General features: G+C 24.2%; 1 protein-coding gene and 1 long non-coding RNA gene across 4 annotated transcripts; one reads left to right on the top strand and one right to left on the bottom strand.

Moving 5' to 3' along the window:
- Nucleotides 1-1,747: 1,747 nt before the first annotated feature.
- On the bottom strand, nt 1,748-13,520 carry LOC114122692 (E3 ubiquitin-protein ligase FANCL). Of its 2 annotated transcripts, XR_007605919.1 has the most exons (10): nt 13,244-13,520; nt 13,035-13,160; nt 12,417-12,473; nt 10,823-11,098; nt 9,508-9,655; nt 5,491-5,615; nt 4,518-4,754; nt 4,373-4,441; nt 4,082-4,215; nt 1,748-1,808 (listed from the first exon to the last, which is right to left on the bottom strand). XR_007605919.1 is itself a non-coding variant. In XM_050206532.1 (9 exons), the coding sequence occupies exons 1-9, from the start codon at nt 13,328-13,330 to the stop codon at nt 4,171-4,173; spliced, it is 1,170 nt and encodes a 389-aa protein (XP_050062489.1). In that variant the 5' UTR covers nt 13,331-13,520; the 3' UTR covers nt 4,003-4,170. The 2 variants fall into 2 exon arrangements, 1 of the variants encoding a protein (XP_050062489.1); XM_050206532.1 differs by lacking the exon at nt 1,748-1,808 and having other exon boundaries at nt 4,003-4,215.
- Nucleotides 13,521-15,924: 2,404 nt separating this feature from the next.
- On the top strand, nt 15,925-18,695 carry LOC126552822 (uncharacterized). Of its 2 annotated transcripts, XR_007606274.1 has the most exons (6): nt 15,925-16,981; nt 17,284-17,444; nt 17,553-17,647; nt 17,940-18,005; nt 18,092-18,177; nt 18,362-18,695. It is a non-coding gene; the product is annotated as an uncharacterized LOC126552822 (long non-coding RNA). The 2 variants fall into 2 exon arrangements; XR_007606273.1 differs by lacking the exon at nt 17,284-17,444 and having other exon boundaries at nt 15,926-16,981.
- The last annotated feature ends 3,161 nt before the right edge of the window (nt 18,696-21,856 follow it).

Genomic DNA, 21,856 nt, shown 5'->3' with positions numbered 1-21,856 from the left:
AACAGACTTGGGTAAAATTCTTTTTGAAAGTATTTTGAATACATATTCCAAATACTTAAAAAAAAGTATTCAGAATATATATATTTGAATACTTTAAAATAATAATATTTCCAAGTATTTGGAATACATCACAAAAAGTATTCCAAATACTTTTTGAATACTTTTTTTCAGTAGATTTAGATTTCAATGACGAAAATATATTTTATTTCAATTCATTGTTTAAAAATGAATATTATAATAATCTCGTTATATTTATAATTATACACAAGTGCAAAAGCTTCAATGACGAAAAAAGTAATGAAATATTTTTTGTGTGATTGGACGTAAAAAAGTATTCAAAATACCGTATTGAATACTTTAAAAAAAAAATATACAAAAAGCATTTGGAATACTTAAAAAGTATTCTGGATATAGTATTCAATATACCTACTACCAAAGTCTGACCATTACTATAACTGACAACAAAAATGGCTGTCCTTTCTGATTTATTATTATATTGGACTATAAAATAATATTTTGTACATTAATTATACAATTTATCATACTAGCAATGTGAGTAATGAGAATGTATAAGTATGAAAAAACTAATTAAATTATAAATTATAAACATTAAGTACATGTTTTAGTTATTTTATAAACTTGTTTAGTATCTTAACTATAACATATATACAAGTATTCAGTACTTATATAATATATTATATTCATTGAATTTGATTTCTGTGCTTTCCCACACACAAATTTTATATAATTAAGAGAACTTTAAACATTAAGTCCAACATATTTCTTAAGTATTCTTGAAACTATTAATTTAATATATTAGAGTTACATATTTGCAAAGCCTTTAAAGCAATATATTTAATAGAATTAATTAGGATAAAATGTATAATAAGTAAATTTGATACAAATTTTATTTTTAAAATAAAACAATACACACAAAATATAAATAAATAAATAATTTTAATAATTAAAACCAGCCAGCTTTTAAGAATATAGATAACAAATTTATAGATATATAATGAGATAACAATATAGACATATAGTTATAAGATAAACATATAAGTACAATATAATAATGAGATAAATAGTTTAGGTACAAATGTATTTGTTATGTAGTATAAGAAAGAAGAAATGTAAGGAATAATTCATTTTTCAACTTATTTTTTTTTTACAATTTAAATAATTTTTCTACAAAAATTATATTAACAAACATATAATATATAATAAATTACTATTTAAATATATTTAAATTGGTATATTAGAGACAATTTTTGCATAAAAATATATACACTTTCAGTTAATATAGTGTCTACCTGAACACCTTTAAATGAATATTCTTAAGCCCAAAAAAATAAACATCAAATTTTTTGATAATTAATTTGATAACAATTTTATCTACTATCATTTTTGAATAGTCTTAATGATTAGACCATTTTAAAGACTTTTACACCATATTTGAAATTTTTACACATTCTTAAGAATTGTTTGAATCTGAAATCAAATAAAATTTATAAAAATGAATTAAATATACCTCTGATTTATATTTTTAAGTACTCACTGATAGAATCATCATATTCATTAGAATTTATGTTTGACAATCAAACAGTCACAATATTATTATTTTTCAAACTTCATAATAATATATTCCCTACTTTACTTTTAATACCTAAAATGAATAACAAATAACTGTATACCAAAAAAAAAATATATTACTTTGAAAAAATGGGGCCAACTTCAGCAGAAAAAAGTACTGCAGACTGTAGTATCTTTTGTGTTATTCATATATTTCTTTGTTTTAGCAAAATCAATATCTGTAATAGATTCATCTTTATTTTTACTAATATAATATTGATAGTAAAAACATTGGTTATCTTTATTTTTCAAGCATAAATATTTTATAATTATTATTATCACTGCATTATATAGTATAATATATAAATGTACATTGTGCTTATAAGTTATTGAAATACATATAAAAATGTCAATCATTGTATAAAGTACATTTTGTACAGTATTTTTAAAGCCCAACAATAAATTATAGTTTACAATATTTTTGATTAGCAGGTCTAATACGTAGGAATTAGTAAGGATTGTAAATATTTGGTACAAAATACAACTAACTTTTAATAAGCAAGATTACTTTTTAATTATTTTTTATTTGTAACTTCAATAAGTTGAAAAAAGAAAAAACTGTTTACTTTAAATAGACTTAAAACTGTTCATATAATTTAACTCATTGAGTTAAAAAATTAGTTAATATTCCAGCCTAAAAATATATATTTATTATTTAATAGAAGCTATTATTTAAGTTGGCTTATTTTATCAAAGCGCATATAAGATAGCTGTACATGTTGGTTTTCATTTGATTCTGAATTATATTTATAGTCGGTTCCTGATTCATTGTAACATACAAAAAAAAAAGTCGGCAAGTGGGTACCGCTCTGCTGTACATTAGGGGGTGGGGTGGACCTCGGACTAGGGTAGGTTAAATTTGAATGCAATGATAGGTATTATTGTTTACGAAAAACGATTCTGAACGGAGATGATTTGTCAGTCTAGAATATTTAACGTTAGATATAAATATAAACAATTTTATGAATTTTTAACTACAAAATAATTTGCAAATATTCATGTTTTTGACGAGTTTTTGTCAAAATTTGAACTTCAAATGCTAATAAAAAAAAATTGTGCCTATGTGTTCTTATAATTTTTTTATCGCTATAAGAATAACTTATGAGGAGCTTTGTATTAATTTTTCAAATATTTTGACTCCTCCAAAAGAATTTTATTGACACTTCAAAAAAAAATTCTTAGAAAAATTGAAAATTTCATTTGTCTATAAATAGCTCAAAAAAACTCAAAATATTTTGAAAATAAAATCACGTAAAGAAAAGGACAATCTAAATAACTGGTAAAATTTTCAAGTATCTACGACTTATACTTTTTGAATTATAACAAATATCAAAAATCGTTTGAGGCTAAACCGTTATTTAACGCGGTTTTGTAAAAATTTAAATTTCAAACACTCATAAAAATTTTTTGTCTGAATCCGGTAGAGTTTTTTTTACATATATCTGAAGAAAAATTTATGGAGAACCTTGTACCAAATTTTCAAAACTTAGTTATAAAAGAAAAAAATTTTATGATTTTCCAACCACAAAATTACTTGCAAATTTTAACAATTTTGACATATTTCGTATAAATTCGAACCTTAAACACTTATAAAAAAAATTGTGACTAACAATTTCGGATTTTTTTTTATCACTTTAAGAACAACTCATAAGAAACCTTGTATTAAATTTTCAAGATTTGCTGGTCAGCCAAAAATTTTTTATCATTATTTAAAAAGAAAAATACTTAGAAAAATTGAAAATTTCAAATGTCTATAAATAGTTCAAAAAAAATCAAAATTCTTTGAAAATTTAACTGTGTATGGAGTACGCTAATATAAACATTTGGTGAAAATTTCAAGTATTTACATCGATTAATTTTTGAGTTATAGCAAAATAAAAAATTCGATTTTGACGAAAACTGGTTTTACGTAAAAAAATCCTGTTTTTCCCTCATTTTTTTAGGGTTTTTCCCGATTCATTTAAAAAATATTGAAAATTTTTAACTTTTGACCCAAAGTATCAACTAGATTCAATTTTATTTTTAAAGAGGGGCTGAAGTCAAAAATTGAAGCATTTTTACTGCTCCAAATGTTATCGACAGACACAAAAAAAAAAACACACATCATTGTAAAATCAATACATTCATCACTCCGTTCAGAATCTAAAAATGTAATAAAATGTATATTTTACTTAGTAACAAATTTAATACTAAAAAATGTACAATAAAGATTTTAATTAAAACATTTTCATAAACCTTAGGCAATTGCCAATTATCTTTCAGGGTAAAAATATAAAATTCTTAAGCCATACTATGACAAAATTAGAATTTTTTTGTACTTTTTGTATTTTTTTTTTCAATAATATCTAACTAATAAATAAATACTAATAAACATTGAAAAGTATAAAATTTATTTTAAAATATTACATGCATTTTATACATTCTTAAATAAATTAACTTAGTTTGCTATTACCAAATTACGTGTTTTTCAATATTGATTAAAGTACTTAAAACTTTTTAATACTTTTCTCAAAATATATCAAAACATAGAGTAGGATGAATTCAAGTCTTAATCAAATCAAAATTTTCCAAAGCTACCAGCATGTCCTAAAAAAGACAAATTTAAAATTCAATAGAAATCTCTAATTTTATTATTTACAAAAATGATCAACATTTTCTTATATTATAAAAGAATCATAAACATAATTATGATCATCAAAAATTATTAGTTATAGAAATTCAGTTTTAAGTTATTTATACTTACTTCTTCACATTGAGGACATTTTCCTTGCAAGTGTTCAAACATTGGTGTACTACCAGAATTTAATAACCACTAAAAAAAATTATATATGTATTATGCATATAGTTTTTACCTAATAAAATTAAATAAATATCACATTAAACAATACCTCACAAATACATGACATATGATACAGTGCATCACATTTTTCATTAATACACAATTTGGTTTGTTTTTTGATAGCTGTATCCAATTGATCATAACATATACAACAACAATTTAAATCATTTTGATTTGCAATATAATGTTCTGGGTTTTCTTCTTCATATTGTAACTGAAGAGTAGTAACTTGAAATACATTCAGAATATTTTCTTTAAAACTGTTTTCAGTACTCCAAATCAAACACTATACAAAAATAGCAAATATACATTTATTAGATTTTAGACATATAGGTAATCACTAATCAGTAATCTAAACCTAATCTAGGGCACTGGATAGATTTTAGTTTTTATACTGCATGATACTATTACCAAATCACATGTATTACAAGTGTTTTATGGGCAAGAAAAATTGTCACCATAAAAAATTGGTGAGAGGAAAAGGGCATAAAAAAAATGTTTACCCAGGGCAGCAAAATCCTAAATACACCACTGTATATAATATTTCAGAATGATAATTATAAACTAAAATTCATATTATAATATAATATATAAATTGATATGGATATGGATATCTTAAACCGAAGTGGAAAATAATATAATATTTTAATTAATTAAAGTAATGATAATAATATTAAAATAATTACCAATTAAAACCATAGAAAAAAAATAGTAGCAGTAGTAGTATGCTAGATATCTTTCCTCTGCGAGGATAATTGAAAAATCATAGATATGTTTTTGGGTATAAACAATAAATGGTATGTTTTCTTGGCAACAAATAGAATTTAAAATAATTAAATTACTGTTTGGATAGCCACTATAAGAATGATGGGTACTCAATAACTATAATAACAGATTTCAGTAGCATTAAATTAGTTACTATCAGAAAAAAAATTGTATCCTCACAAAAAATATCAAAGTAAAAACAGAGTCATCAATTTTAATAAATAACCTAATTAAGTTTAAAAAAATAATGTACTGACCGGATTGATTTCATTTAATCTTTCTTGAAACTTCTCAATAGAAGCTGGAAGACCATGGAGATTAAATTTAGGACAGTTCAACGGATTTAATGGATCAACTTCTACTTCAACATAAACATGACTATCTAAAACAAAATATAGATTAAGAATATAATATTACATAACTTTATAGCTATTAAACAGACATTAAAGTGATGTTGAGTTTAGGAATTATATACTAGAAAAAAAATGAGTTAAATATACTTTTAAATATACTCTTAGAAATATGCTGATATGATACAAAAAATACCAGCATAAACTTTAAAAAAAGTGAATCATGCTCTGCTGTATAGTAAGTCACTATAATGGATGTATTAAATTTTACTCCAATGCTAGGTATCATTATATACGAAAAACGATTCTGAACGGAGGTGATTTGTCAGCCTAGGATTTAATTTTCAGTATCCAGTGGTTGGTGAAAAAGGTGGTTTATGTTTTAATGGCCCGAATATACCAAAATTTAAGTTCTTTTATAATTATTGTTAGCCAAACTAATGGAAAATCTTGTATTAAATTTTCAACTCCTAGCTACTTATACAAAATTTTTTATGAATTTACCTAAAAAATAATTTGCAAATATTCATCATTTTGACGAATTTTTGTCAATATTTGAACTTCAAATGTTGATAAAAAAATGTAGCTATGTATTCTTATAATTTTTAAATCACTATAAGACTAACTTATGAGAAACTTTGTATTAAATTTTCAAGTATTATGACTCAGCCAAAAAATTTTTTATCGATGTTTATAAAAAAAAAAAACACTAAACAAAACTCAATATTTCAAATGCCTATAAATAGTATTAAAATAAGCGAAATATTTTGAAAAGAAAATTATGTAAAGAAAATGCCAATATAAACAACTGATGGAATTTTATGAATAATAATTAATAATAAATATCTAAAATCGTTTGAGAATAAATCGTTATCGTTACGCAATTTTGTAAAAATTTAAAATTCAAACGCACTTGAAATTTTTCCTATAATGATGCTTCAATTTTCTCTATAGTTATTTGAAGTACGCAATTCGTATGCAGCCGTCAAAATCGTGAAAATTTGCAAGTAATTTTGTAGTTGAAAAATCATAAAATTGTTTGTACTTATATCTAAGGTTAAAAAAGTCAACACTAAGTTTTCCTTCAAATAGCTATAGAGAAAATTTGACGGCTACATACGAATTGCGTCCAAAATACAAAAATATAAATCGCGATATCAGAGTTGCGTCCGCGATGTTAGCACACAACACATCCGAGTTGCGTCCGCGATTTTCTCGCGACATGTATGAGTTGCGTCCTGGTTAATAATAATATACATGTTTTCCTACCCACTTTTACAGACTGAGGACTGTCATTTGTATAAATGGTGTGATTAAAAATGTTAATTGCATATTACAAATCATTTATTGTTTTAAAATGTTAGGTTGATTTTATAAAAATATTATATAGTTAAAAATTGTAATATAAATGTATAGGTATATATTATTTATGTATCGGTAAATTTTTATTTGCCAATTTTTAAACAAAGTCAAGACGTGTTATATTTTTGTTTTCAAACTCAGTCATAGTTTTTATAATACATTTTTCTTTTACCACATCCTCTCTTCGTTTATTAGTTATTACTTAAATTTTAACTTCGCATTTTAATATAAATATCTGTTCGGAAATTTTTCAATACTTCAACAAATTGAAAAATATTAGAATACAATGAATAAAACATCCCATTTAATTTTGAGTGAAACGATTCACATCCGTTAGTGTTACGCATTAACGAGTTTGAAAACTCAGCCCACAATGACGGTTGAAATTTACTTTCCAGCGAAATATAATTTTTTTTTAAATAATTCAAAAAATTATCATCTCTTTCATCGTTAGGTTTTATAGCCATTAAGTCTTCATAAAAACAGTTCTTAACCTCAACGGGTTTTAAAAATGAAAGACCAAAGAATAATTTCAAAAATGTTCCTACGAGTATTTTAGAAAAAATACCTACAACTGCCGAGTATATTGCTTGTTTGAAGTCTGCATAAATATTATATTTGAAGCAAAATTTAAATTCAAATCGTTCATTTTTTTTTATTTAACTATTAAACGCATCTTTATATATTGATATAGTCTTGCCTGTTAGTAAAAAAAATACTAAAGGAGTATAAGTAGTATTTTTAACACCATGAATTATAAATAATTGAAAAGCTTAGAGCAACTTTTAAATGTGCCATCGATATATAAAGTTTTACACTCACTTAAAAATTTTAAATTTGTTGTCGTTGAAAATCTATAATATTTTTTTCAGTGTTATTTATTAATAAAAAAATTTCGTCTTTATTAGTTTTTATTTCACCTCAATTGGTTAGTGCTAAATGCAACTCTTCCAAATTTGTAGGCAATTTTGGAATAATGCTCGACCGAGCATAATGAATATTTTTCTTTATACGGCTTATGTCTGTGATAGTCAATGTACTTACATCTACTTTACGCAACTCCTGATGTAAAATTTTTCATGGCTTTTCACATGGGTCATTTAGAGCTTTACGCTTTAATTTGTTACCAATTTTTTGACAATTTAAGACGTTTTCGTCGTCTTTATAATGTTCATGATTTAAAGCACTAAAAATTATTTCATTATTTTAGTTCATTTTATATAACACTTGCACAAACGTATAGAACAACGATCACCTCTGAACATTATCATTTAAACATTTTTGGAAAGCGAATTTGTATCCATTAATACAATATAATAATTTTTTTTTCACTAGTCATTTTAACTACTTCAAGATATTCCATTACAAAGTTAAATAAATATAAATAAAAATATATGAAACGCTGATGATTTTTCGAAAAAAAGGAAATGTTGAAGTAAGACTAATGCTAACATGAACAAAATTAATTTCCAACAATAAATTTAAGGTGGTATTTATAGATAAGATATTAAGATATCGATAATCGAGATTATCTACGAATTTATCACCAAACAATATTCTCAGTTGCTGAAAAACCCATGGCCCGATAAAATATACCCCGATTAAACCGCGGACGCAACTCGGACAAAATATCATTTAGGAACGCAATTTGTAGCGCCGATTATGACATATATCATAAAAATTTGAACTATAATTAATGCTTATAAAAAAAGAAATTGTGACCAATGATTATTTTATTTTTATTTTAACTACAATAAAAACAACTCATAAAGAACCTTGTATTACATTTTTTATTGGAAACCCAACATTTTTTTATCGACACTTAAAAAATAAATTCTCAAAGAAATCGAAAATGTCAGTTGTCTATCAATAGCTCGAAAAAAGTTTGAAAATTTAATTGTATATAGATAACACTAATATATAAATATTTGGTGAAAATTTACAGTGATAAGTTTTGGGATTACAACCATAATGAATAAAAATCGATTTAGTCGAAAACTAGTTTTGCGTAAAAATTTCCGTTTTTCCGTTACTTTTTTTTATTTTTCTTGATTTTTTTGAAAACTGTTAGAAAAATTTTACTTTTAACCTCTTTAGTCTATAATGCACCAAAGATATTCATTTTGCCGTCGGAAACCACCCCCGAAGTTTGAAATTGAAGCATTATTTCAACATGTTATGTTGTACACAGAAACACAAAAAAAAACACGCATCATTGTAAAATCAATACATTCATCATTTCGTTCAGAATCTAAAGTTATCATGTTACAAATAAAATTTAATTAAACATTTATGTTGATAAACAATAAAAGTACAACAATTTTTAAATATTAAAACATGCAATTATCTTCAAAATCTCCATAATATGCAAAACAAAAATAATATATTTTTAATCTTTAGTAAATGAAACTGATGTTTATCTCACTTGTTATATTTTAGACTTTTTAAAAAAAATATGTTTTTTGAAACAATATTCTAACCTTGTAAGATTAAAAATCAATTATATCATATAGGTACTATTGACTAATAATATTTAAAAATAAAAAAATTATTTTCACTTACCAATAGGTATTTTATAGTTAACATCTTTAAAAGTATAAGATCCTATAGTATTACAGGTTGTAATAATTTCGTTGTACACATTCCAAAAATTATTTAATTCATTTATAACATTTTTAAACATTTCAAATAGGTTTGTAATAGTGTTTATCTAAACAAAAATATAATTTTTATGTATTTAATATATTATAAACAATCGTTTACAAAAAGAAATTAGGAGATAATTTATTATGGTTACATTAAATAACCACACACTAATATTTTGAATCCAAAATGATTGATAGACAAAAATCACACACTGTTTTCAATCCACTGTTCAGTAATAAATCTGGTGAATACCAAAAACAAATACCAAGTTTACCAAAAAGTTTTATAGAATCATTATATTTTGCTTTTAATTGTAATTCTTATACCTAACCATTTGAAATAAATGGTTTTTGTTTACAATGAAAATACAATTATTACTATGATGATACATGTAAAAATATATTGAATTTGTATGAATTATTGTGATATAGTAGTTTCTTTTATACTAATTTATTTAAATAAATGATACAATAAAGGGGGGTGGTAAACTCTACCGGGTCAACATTATGGGTCAAAATTTTTCAAAATTTAAAGTTGCAATAAACTAAAAAAAACAAGTAAAAACTGTCATACAAAAAATAAAGAAAAAACTATAACTCAAAAAATATTATGTATAAAGACAAAAATTAGATACCATAAATTTTTTGAAATCTGTTCCTACAATTAAAAAAAATTAAATTTAAACATTTTTATTTTATCATACCTATATTTTGTATACAAGATTTATTTTACAAATTTTTATTATTTATTGTATTTTGACTATAATATTATAGCTTAAAGCAGCTAAAGGCATTAATTTATATTATTATTATTATCATATGATTGACTATTTTTAAATGAATATTAAATGTATACTAGATTTATTTTAAGATTTGTATTAAATTAAATTAGTAGCACTAAAGACTTGGGAGAGTTAACATATTTCCATCAGGTAATATTGTAGTAGATATGAGAGTTTACAATCACTCACATTAAAAACAATATAATTTTTTTAATAATTATAAAATGTGTAGTTTAGTATATACCTAATCTTAAAAACGTGTACGGTTTTAATCAAATAAAAGTATAAGGTTTGTCCTATTTAATCTAAAGTGTGCAATTTTTGGATTCATCACTATGAATTACTATAAATTGAAATGGAAATATATTTTTTTAGGAGTTTTATTTATGATTAGATCATACAAAAATCTCCAAAATTCTGTAAATGTATTTATATAAATTATATATTTACCTTTAAAAATAAGTTCAAACTAACTGATGGGACCAAAGTTTCAAAACATAATGGTTGTTTTTTAACCATGGGATATTCATCAGGTATAAAAATTTTTATAAAATGATTGTGCTTACACATGTCTAAAACATTAAATGTTATGTGTTTTAGATTTTGATCAATTTTATGCACATATTGACCATGTAAATTGACTTCTTGAATCAAAGAATAAAACTTTTCATCAACATTGCTTAAGTTCTGCAAGTGTGTGGAAGTATCTTCTTTGAAAACTTTTGCCTAAATAACAAAAATAATAAATATCAAGTCATTTGAGTCATTTTACAAAAAGACTGTTCTTTTTAAAAACCATTATAATTTTATTTTGTTAAATAATCAGCTAACTATTAAGATTATAAGCTGGCTGCAAAGAAATCAATTAATTTAATTTGGCTTTTAGGAACATTTGAATACTTCAAATCAATTATAGTGTTAAAATTAATATCAGACATTAAAAGTAGTAGCAAATAAACAATCAACATTTAAGAGGACAAAACATCAGCATGTGTTATCTCCGTCTTACAAGTGCATAACCTAGCAAATTTACACCCAGCAGATCACGTTTAGCTCCGTTAGTTTTAAAATTAGAGTGAATCGACCTAAAAAAACATTTAATGATAAGAACATTATCTGTGTTATGAGTATTTTTAATTTGCGCTATATCATATATAGCACATGCATAACTAGTTAAAAATTTGAACTATCTTAAAAAACCAACATAAAAACACAGATAATGTTCTTATCATCAAGTTTCATAATAGATCCATTCACTCTAATTTTTAAGCTAACGAAAATAAACGTGATCTGTTGAGAATAAATTTGCTATATTATGCACTTGTAAGACGGAAACAGCACATGCGGGTGTTGCATCTTCTTAAAATATAGGGTTACTAATGCAAGATATCAAGTATATATTATAAGTAAAAAATATATATAATGAACAAATGATAATTCATTTTAATGAAAAAAAATGCATGTATTATATTTACAATAATTTAATTTAGTATAATAAACAATAATATATTATTATTTATTATTAATACCTAAATTACTTTCTTTTTTTTTTTTTTTTTAATTATTAGCTAAATTTAAAATTGATATTGTTTAATTATTTAGTAGTATCCAAAGTTTTCAAAGAGCCTAAAATTTAAGCTGTTTTTGAATAAAAAAAAATCCAACTGGACTATTTAATTACAAAGAGCCTTGGCGACATACCTAGATAAAACTATAAATTGTGTTGGCAAATATTAATAATTATATTTTTTAAACAAACAATAATTTTTGTTATACACTGAAGTATTTACACTATTTTTAAATTTTTCCTATTTAGCTTAACTCCATTAACGTTTAGAAGAAACATTGGCATTTGGCAGCTAACTAGTGCTCAAACGCTAGTATTAGTTTTTTGATATGTTGATTGGTATTTGGTTAACTAGATAAAAATGACAAATAAGTATTATCTGAAACCGTTAAACAGAAACTTATTAAGTTTCTTCTTTACACAAATTGAGTAATCTTAATCATAAATTAATAAACAACATAAATAAAATTGTATTACCAAAATAGGAATTAATTCCTTTAAAAACTCTGGGAATGAATGAGTTTTCTGTTTAATCTAAAAACAAAAACCATGTTATATTAAAAGTAAACAATTAAATATAATTTTGGATACTAAATATATACAGTAGAAATCAGTTTCAAACAATTCTAACGACAAACTGTTTTTTTAAGTTGTAATTAATAAGTAGTCGTGTTTAGTAAGAATAAGTATTTGTTGTAAATAGAAAATGACAAAATAATAAAACAAATTCAATTTTTTTTCATTATTGAAATCTCACAACTAAACTTATAATACAATATGATTGGAAGGTTTCAAATTGCTGTTCATACTTGTAATCATAAATTTTAAATCATCAAAGTATGATGTATGTACCTATATATAATACATACAGTTATCACATCTATACCTACATAATAAATATTCAGTTATAGCTCAGTGTTTTAGTTATAATAACATATATTTGAATATGTAATCATCGTGCATGGGAATATGGGATATAATATTTAGATAGTTCTAAGAAGAATATCATTATAAACGCTTTTTATTGTAGTGGTTTCTACTGTATTTTTTGAGTTATAATTATAATACAGATAAATAACATTATTAGTAACTCACTATTTCTACTTGTTCATTCAAATCAAATTGATAAAAATCAAATGCTTGAAATTCTGGGATTTTAATTTTTAAATTGTCAAGTAACGGCATATTAGGGCAAGATATCTCTATGTAAATACTATGCACCTGCAAGAAATTATAACAGTAAATTATTTTTAAAGCTTGAATTAAAAATATAATATTTATATATATAAATTTAATTAACTTACATTTAACAATATATGTCCTTTCCAAGATTTAAAATCTTTACTTGGAATCAACAATGAAAAATTTTCCAACATAATTAGATCAACCATATTGAATTGTACAGATTACTAATGTACAACTACATTACGATAATAAAAAAAAAATTACTAAAATTCAATTCCGAGTCAATTCAATGAATTTTTTGATGTTATTCATAGTAACTATAAGGATTTAATTTAAGGAATATTAAGCACTAAGCAGTAAGTACTAAGTAAGTAGTAATGTTAACATTAGTATGGTGATAAGGTGCATATTATCTTAACCATGATATAATAATAATATAAAATCATGATCTTAACCACAAACTACTATCAAAGGACAAACTATGTAGACACTGAGATAGATAAGATATAGTTTATACTATATACTAACTGGAGCACGGGCTCAGCAGTAAAAACGAGCCGTCGCGTTTGACGTTAGAATCGATCGAAGGGCAAAAGTGCAAAACATTTCATTTTTACACATCAAAATACGATGGAATTGTAAATAATGATTTATTTTCAATCATAAATAACCGTTAAGGTATTTGCTCAAATGTCTATAAAAGTAATTACCTACCTATCTCATACTACTAAAAAGTAAAAAGACAATAAACCGTCAGCTTCCACAACATAACAAAATTAAAAATATAAAGGTCAACAAGAATACAATACTGGCGGTATTTATTAATTTAGCCCCCCTGCCATTTGAAATTATAATTTTGTGAAGATTATACTTAGAATTTTGTATTATAATAGTAATTATGGTTTTAATGTATTCATTAATTTCAATTTTTTTGATAAAATAATAAGATATTAAACACCTTGTCGATTAAATGTATTAAACAGTCTTAATGATAATTATTAATTAATATTAATGTATGTATTGGTATCTAATTAATAATTTATACAAATAAACTAAAAATAATGTTATAACATTTTTTAAACTAACACTAATTCTAACCTTGCACTTCTTACAGTATAAAACAATTTTATAAATTGTCTAATAATATGCAGAACTGTTTAGAACAGGGCGACAGTATTTAATTAAATTTTATTATTAAGATTCTTTTAATAAAAAAAAAAAAATTATAAATATATTGAAAAATATTTGATATACAATAACATTTTTTTTTTCCTTTAGATTAATTCCTGCTTTTTTAGTAATTATATTTTTTTTAATCGTCGTTTTTCAACGCCACTTTTAATTTTTGAGCTCATTGCTCGTACATTTTTTTAATTGATTTAGTTTTTGTATATTTATATTTTATATTAACTAGATAATCGACAGAAATTGTCTTAAATAGGTAATATGTAATTTTATGTTAGATTAAAATGTTGATTAAGTAATGTTTGTTTATTTATTAACCAAGAGTCACTATTTATAAATGAAAATGTCTATTGTAAATCTCAAAATCCTCGTTTGAGCAGGTCTCCTGAGGAGTTTAATGATGTATACACGCACAGAACTACAGAAGACATACATAATAATATGTAAATACAATTGTTTTGTACTTTTGTATGAATAATAAATATACTGTTATAAAATATGTGTTATTTTTTTCTTTTTAAATTACAATAAATAATTTATCTATAGGTTTTCTACGTGATTTTTTGAATTTATTGTTAAATTTGATCTATTTCCACATCATTATGTTATCAAATATAAACATGGTAATACAATTATAAGGTAATGACTAATTACTACTACTTTTTTTTTTTTTTTAAAAAAAATTAAGAAAACAATTTAAATAAATTAAGAATTATGAACGAAAACAATCAAAACTACACGTCCATCGTATGTAAAAATGAAATGTTTTGCCCTTCGATGGTGGGGGACGGCTCGTTTATGGTATCATAGGTAGTGATTTTGTGAGAATGGCGAGTCCGTGCTCCACTGCTCCAGTATATCTATCCATCTCAGTCATAGACCTGATAATTATTATCAGGTCTATGATCTCAGTGTATGTAGGTTTATTTATTATCCATAAACCTTGTTAAATATAGTAGTATAATTCTACATAAATAATGTATATTTTTATATAATATATATATATTATCTATGGTATTCCATGTTAGTAGTTTCATAGATACCATAGATATCCCACAGACATATTAATATTATAATATTATAATATGCATTGAACACTGAGATAGATAAGATATATATATATCTTATTTATCTACAACACTCATAGATATTAAAGAATGGATAGGCCATCGCTATATTAATCGTATAGAGGGAAGTGTGCCGGAATGGGGAAGAGAGAAAGACAGATTTTATTAATGCCTCTCACTCTAGCAGAGGTCTTATCATAAATTATATTTTGTGATTATTATCATTGATGGATGTATAGATAATTAATAGATATTGGAATTTATAAATTATTAAAATATTATTATTATAAAATGTAATATGTTTATTGTATAATAATATAAATAATTTTTAAATAATTAATCCTAATTCTGTTAAGACCTCTATAACCTCAAAATTATTTCTAATTCATGCCCGTATGATAAGCACAAATAAATGGCCTATCCATTCTTTAATATCTATGACAACACTATAGAACTAGTATAATAATATGATAACTGGAATGCTCACCAAGCAGTGTTGCCAATTTGAACATAATAATATAGTTTAATGCATATAATGTCATATATTATGTTTGACGTCTGTGTCTTAAGTCTTAACTCTTAACCGCATTTTTAGTCTAGTGATGGAAATAATCAAAACATTCCATTATTATTTTTCGACTATCAAAATAATCGAAAGATTTTGATGATCGAAATAATGATATTAGACGTACCTATATTATGTACCTATCAAGAGCAAATTAATCGAATTATTCCAAAAAATTGTGTGTTATACATTTATCAAAAAGTACAAAACTACATAATAATTGTCAAAAATCATTTCATTTTCATAAATATTTATTAATCAGTATAATTAATTCAATTTTAAATTAAAGATATAAATAATAAAATAATATTAAGTACAAAATCCTTGTTAATTTATGAAATAAAATACGAGCACTCTCTTATACAGTTTTAAATGACTAACAATGAATTTAAAGTTAATTCATTAATATTGAATTACCATTTAAAAAAATAATATAGTATAAATTATTAGGATTTTGTCGATTTCGGCCGTCAATGGTCAACTGACCCGTTTTCGAAAATACGCGTTCAGAAGGAACAGAATTCGCAGGAACACTCAAATATTTGAGTGCAAGTTTGTTAAGTTCTGGAAATGTATTTTTATGTTGATTCCAAAATTGCAGAGGACATTTGGTTCATCTTAAGTAGGGCATTTTTAAGTATTGACAAAGCATCAGTGAAGCTGAAATGTCTGCTAATAAATTAGTTTTGATTAATTTTGAAACTACTATCAAACTGTTCCCATAATAATGTAGGTTTAATGTTTATCAAGGTAAAGTAGATTCAATGATATCACGAGTATTTTTTATTATACATTTAAGTTTGTTAATTATCCGATTTTAATATTATTATAAATTATAAAGATATAATATAGATATTAAAAATATTAATATAAGATTATTAAAATCATTCAATTATTCCCATCACTAATTATTACCTACATTGTCAATATGATTTATATGGTGAACGGACACCTAGATCCCTCGATAGCTATAGACATGATGGTGACTAACTGACGCAAGAGGATTTAATTAACAAACATTGATAATTTAAGATTCTTAGGTATGTTATCTTTAAATAACAATGTATTTTACACTTTATTATAGAATTATATTGTTGTAAAATATTGTATAATTCTTATAAGTATATAATATTACCTTTTCTTCTCTTCTGATTGCTAACTGTTTAGCTTATAAAAGTTTGAGGTACCTAATCATTATATATTTTGTAAAATGATTTGTCGTTCTGTTGTTTTTCATAGTAAATGCAGAATTAAGTTTTCATTTGTTAGTAGTGGGAAACCAATAAATCAATTTTAATTTATTACAAAATAATCATTTAAAAATCATGTGAAATGTATTCAGGTTTACTAAAGATCCAGAAAAAAGAAAATGTTGGATAAATTCATTACATTTAAAAATTAATGTTAAAGACTGACGCCTCTATGCAGTTTACATTTTACATCAGAAAACTATGCATTTAGCAATGAAAGAAAAATATTAAAACAAGATGCAATACCACTATTGTAATTATTTTATTCATAATATGTACCTAAATGAAATATGCATATCTTATTTTTATTCTGATTGTAGTTATGAAGTTGATATTGATATTCAATTTATTTATTTTTTAGTTTGACTGAAGTTGACAGAGGCAATACTGTGACACTTATTTCCCAGCCAGATGCCCAGATTAACCTATTGACACTTTATCAGTTGCATTAAACAAGTAATAGTAGTGGCATAATATGTAATTTACAAAATATATAAACACCTGGTTTTATTTATTTAATTTTGGATTAGTCATTTTACTTATTAATAATTGTAGGTAGTTACATATTAAATGTTTCTTTTAGACCATGGTGAAATCTTCTAGTAGGTATAGTTTATTCATTTGGGTGAATAGATCACCACTGCTCTATTTTTATGTGTACGCCCTATTTATAATTTTGTGTTTTTTTTCTTTAAATCTATTATTATTAATAGAATATAAAACATTTAATTACATTGACTTTCTATAGCTTGGTTGAAATGGATCACAGTGGCCCATCAATCCTTGTGGATTCTATACCAGCTTCCTTAAACAAGTAAAATACTTTCATGTCTTAAATTAATTTTAGAATTAAAAAGAAACACTAATTTGAATTGTTATTTCTTATATTAATTTTATTAGCTCGACAGAAACAGTAATAGCTTTTGAGGTTTTAATGTTTCTAATATATCACCAGTACCAGACCCGTAGCCAGACCAAATTTTCAGGTGAGGCAAATCAAATTTTTTTTTTGGGGGGGGGGCATTATATATAAAAACATGTATTCAATGATAAATAAAAGGTACTATAAGCATTATAGTTTTATTTGAATTATTCATTTTTTTAATATTGTATGTATTTAATATTTTGTTATCAACAATATTTTTATCTACGTCTTATATAATATTTTAGGTCTTTTAAAACTGCTGGCACTTCAAGTACATTACCATAGGTAATGCTCTAGTAAGATTGATGATGATTTCTCAACACCGATATTCATTAATTTTTTCAAAATGCATGTTTTTATATTAAGACATTCGGGTGAAATGTCATCTTTTGTACAGTATGTTTCTATATTTATCATGGTTTTATTTGTTTTATTGTATTATTGTGTTATGTTTAATATAACTTGTGTTTTGTTTGTTTTATTGTATTATTTTGTTATGTTTATTACGACTTGGTGTTTTGTTTGTATTATTGTAATATTATGTTACCTATGTTTAAAATAAATTGTGTTTGTTTTTAACATATGTATTTTATTATTATTATTATATGCTATAGGCTATGGGTTCTGTTGGTTCTGATATTTTGGAGAGTATTGTAAAAGAAGCTATCGTAGGAAAAATTCGTTCTTCTCCTAAAGCAATTCATAAATGTTGCTGTTACTTTGCACTATTGCAGTATTATTCACCTTGTGCCTTATTCATACTTACAAAAGTCCTTTTCTAATATCTTACAGTGATAGATGGTAAATCAAGGTTTACATTTGAAGCATTTGAAACTTTGAAACAAAAAGTGGCAAATGATAAACTTTTTTACTGCAATAAAATTGAAATGAATGTCTATGCATAAAACAAGCAAAATGTAATTACTCTCAAGTCTGTTCGTATCTAAAACGTTAAAAAAAAAAAAATCATGTATAATTAATTAGGTATATGAAATATGTTTTAACTAAATCATAACTTAATCGGCATTATTCCTCAGATAGGTAAAACTTTAGATCATATACTACGGATGGAACCATGGCCCATGTCTCCATCCGTACTGTGTTTTTTTTATCGATATTATCCATGTTACCACACTCAACACATTGCGAATTTACGGTATGACAACGAAAAAAACAAATGAATCTTCGCAGGAAAGAATTTTTTGAATCCGTATATAATATTGCCTATGTTTGGCCCCTTTTTTTGCAGTTCACAAAATGTGATAACATTATTTTTATTATTATTTATATATATAATATATATATATATATTCAGTCACCTAAGACAAATTTTTATACATAATAATATTATTACTATAACTACCTTTCCTGAGACGACCGATCCGTTAGTGAAAATCCGTTAAGTATTTTTCGATATTATCGATATTATCTATTATATAATAGATATATAGATGTCACGTGCGAAAGTTCGGAGATAGAAAGTTGACAGAAAACTCACTCATAATTTGTACAAAATATATAACTGAAAATGTTTACGAGATTCACGACTTATCTGAGTCATTTGTTATTGAACATTGCAGGAATTTTTCGATAAGGTGTAAATATGTTCAAGTCTCTTTTTACTTGGTGTACCCCACCACTTTCCAATGTCATGTCACCTAAAGAATCTACCAGCAATGAATTAAAAAATCTACTTACTACCTATTTTCATAATAATTTATTTAATTATTATTATTCATATATATCTACCTACTATATTTACAATAAGGTTTATTATTTTCTGTTTTTTTTTTTAGTACAATCATTTAGGTATTATAAACAGTAGGTACAATTGAAAAAAAAAAGTGTGTAAAACATTGTTTATTATAGTAAGATATTGTCGATGCTGGTCTAGTTGACCCTCGCCAAGAATGTATTCCTCGCGCCACACAGGTTTAGTTGACGCCCGCCATTTACATCTCTTGTGCTTTTGATGTCATAAAATATATTCACACTGCAGATCAAATAGGTAGATATGTCGATATCGTTACTTTAAGTATTCGTGTGAAATTCTCTAATTAGATATTTTAAGAATAATGTTTGGTAAAATCCGTGTAGTAAATTTAGTGATATAAGATAGGTACCTAGGTATAACAGCGGGTACCGTATGTACTGTATAATATTATGGAGTAGGTATCTACCTCAATTATTCAGTCGTCGTCATCGTTGAACAAAAACACAAATTACCAACAAATTTTAATAATATGTGTGATAATTCATCAGCAATATTTTTTTTGCAGAACGTATCTAAATATCATTCATAAAACTAAGACTTTTCATTTTTTTTTTTTTATAAATTATTGATTATAACGTAGAAAACACCAGACTTTTTTGTTGAAACCTATATTCAAGTCGCCTCTGCATACGAAACAATTGTGGAACCTTGAATTACAATTATAATACAACCACCGTGAATAAATAAAAATAATGTTAAAATTTTTGATCACCAGACATTGATCAATGATCTCAAGTTATATATACCTAGTATAATTTTGTATAACATCTTCTAAATTTGATTTAAATTTTTTGTGTATAGTTTGGTTAAAGTAGGTACTTTTTTTGTGTTCATAATTTATAAAATTGCTTATCATTAAAGATAGGATGTTGATGACTTTTGTATTTTTTTCCCTTAGATTCTATACAATGTTATCTTGGCTAAAAATTTGTTTTATGCTTCCTTGATACAGAATATACTAATTTTATTATGAACTATTAGCTATAAATGCATTTTTTTTTAATTTTTAAGTCATTTTTTGTAGTTTTGCACTACATGGGGGGAGGCATTATTCTCAAATGTTAGATTTTTAAGAATATTTCTATAATAGGTATTCAAAAGAATAATTGTATTATTATTTTGGGGTATTTGTTGTATAGGTACCGCTAAGATTTACTATACAGAAATTATTATTATGTTATATTAATACATAATATATGATATGTATTATTTATTATTATTTTTAAATTAAATTGTCTTCACTTATTTATGTAGCTTTGTTTGTTCATTTTTTGGAGATTTTAGAGTATATCTGCATTTTTTTAAGGTATTTTTATATGTTTTTTAGGTCATCAACATCCTATTTCTACTTATTATCAACAGTTAAAATGATTATTATACCTACTTATCTGAGATCTTCTTTGCCTAACAATCTCTTATACTGACACTCAAAAATTTGTTAATCATACAAACTTGTAATTTAAGATAGAACAGTTGAGTCTCGATAAATCGAATATCTTTTTGTCTCTATGGAATTCTTATACACTCAATGTAATATTTGTAACTTAAAAAATACATTAGTCAAATTAATTTTTATCTCCCTTGAAATTCGAGTTATCGAGACTCGACTCTAAATTGATTTACTTGTATAGGTAGTTGTATTTTAATTATTGCTTTTGATTTTATTACTAATTTTCTATTTAAATAAAATAAAATAAATATTGATTTGGTTATCATAAATAAACTTCTAGTTTAATATGTTTAATATTATGATTATTGTAAGTATTTTTAAGAACTATAAAAGTTAATAAATGTAAAATACGAGGAACATTAATAATAATATAATAATATTGTATAATTATTAAGCTTTATGCAGTGCTTCACTTCTACAAATGAAAACTACATTTTAAAATTATTTAAATTATTACATACCGTCAATCGAGGTGACTTGAAACGATTTTGACATACTTCTAGGTATTCTAAGCTT

The sequence above is a fragment of the Aphis gossypii genome, chromosome X, assembly GCF_020184175.1.
Source record: "Aphis gossypii isolate Hap1 chromosome X, ASM2018417v2, whole genome shotgun sequence".
NCBI lineage: Eukaryota > Metazoa > Arthropoda > Insecta > Hemiptera > Aphididae > Aphis > Aphis gossypii.
The sequence above is the reverse complement of the archived record's forward strand: the minus strand, read 5'-3'. Positions and strand labels throughout refer to the sequence as shown.

Bases quoted from the DNA above. Each gene is read 5' to 3' on its own strand.
- LOC114122692 (XM_050206532.1), bottom strand. From the start codon at position 13,330: ATGGTTGATCTAATTATGTTGGAAAATTTTTCATTGTTGATTCCAAGT. The intron at 13,161-13,243 runs GTAAGTTAATTA...AATTTCTTGCAG, and splicing joins AAGGACATATATTGTTAAAT to GTGCATAGTATTTACATAGA. The intron at 5,616-9,507 runs GTAAGTGAAAAT...ATTTTGTTTTAG, and splicing joins TAACTATAAAATACCTATTG to ATAGTCATGTTTATGTTGAA.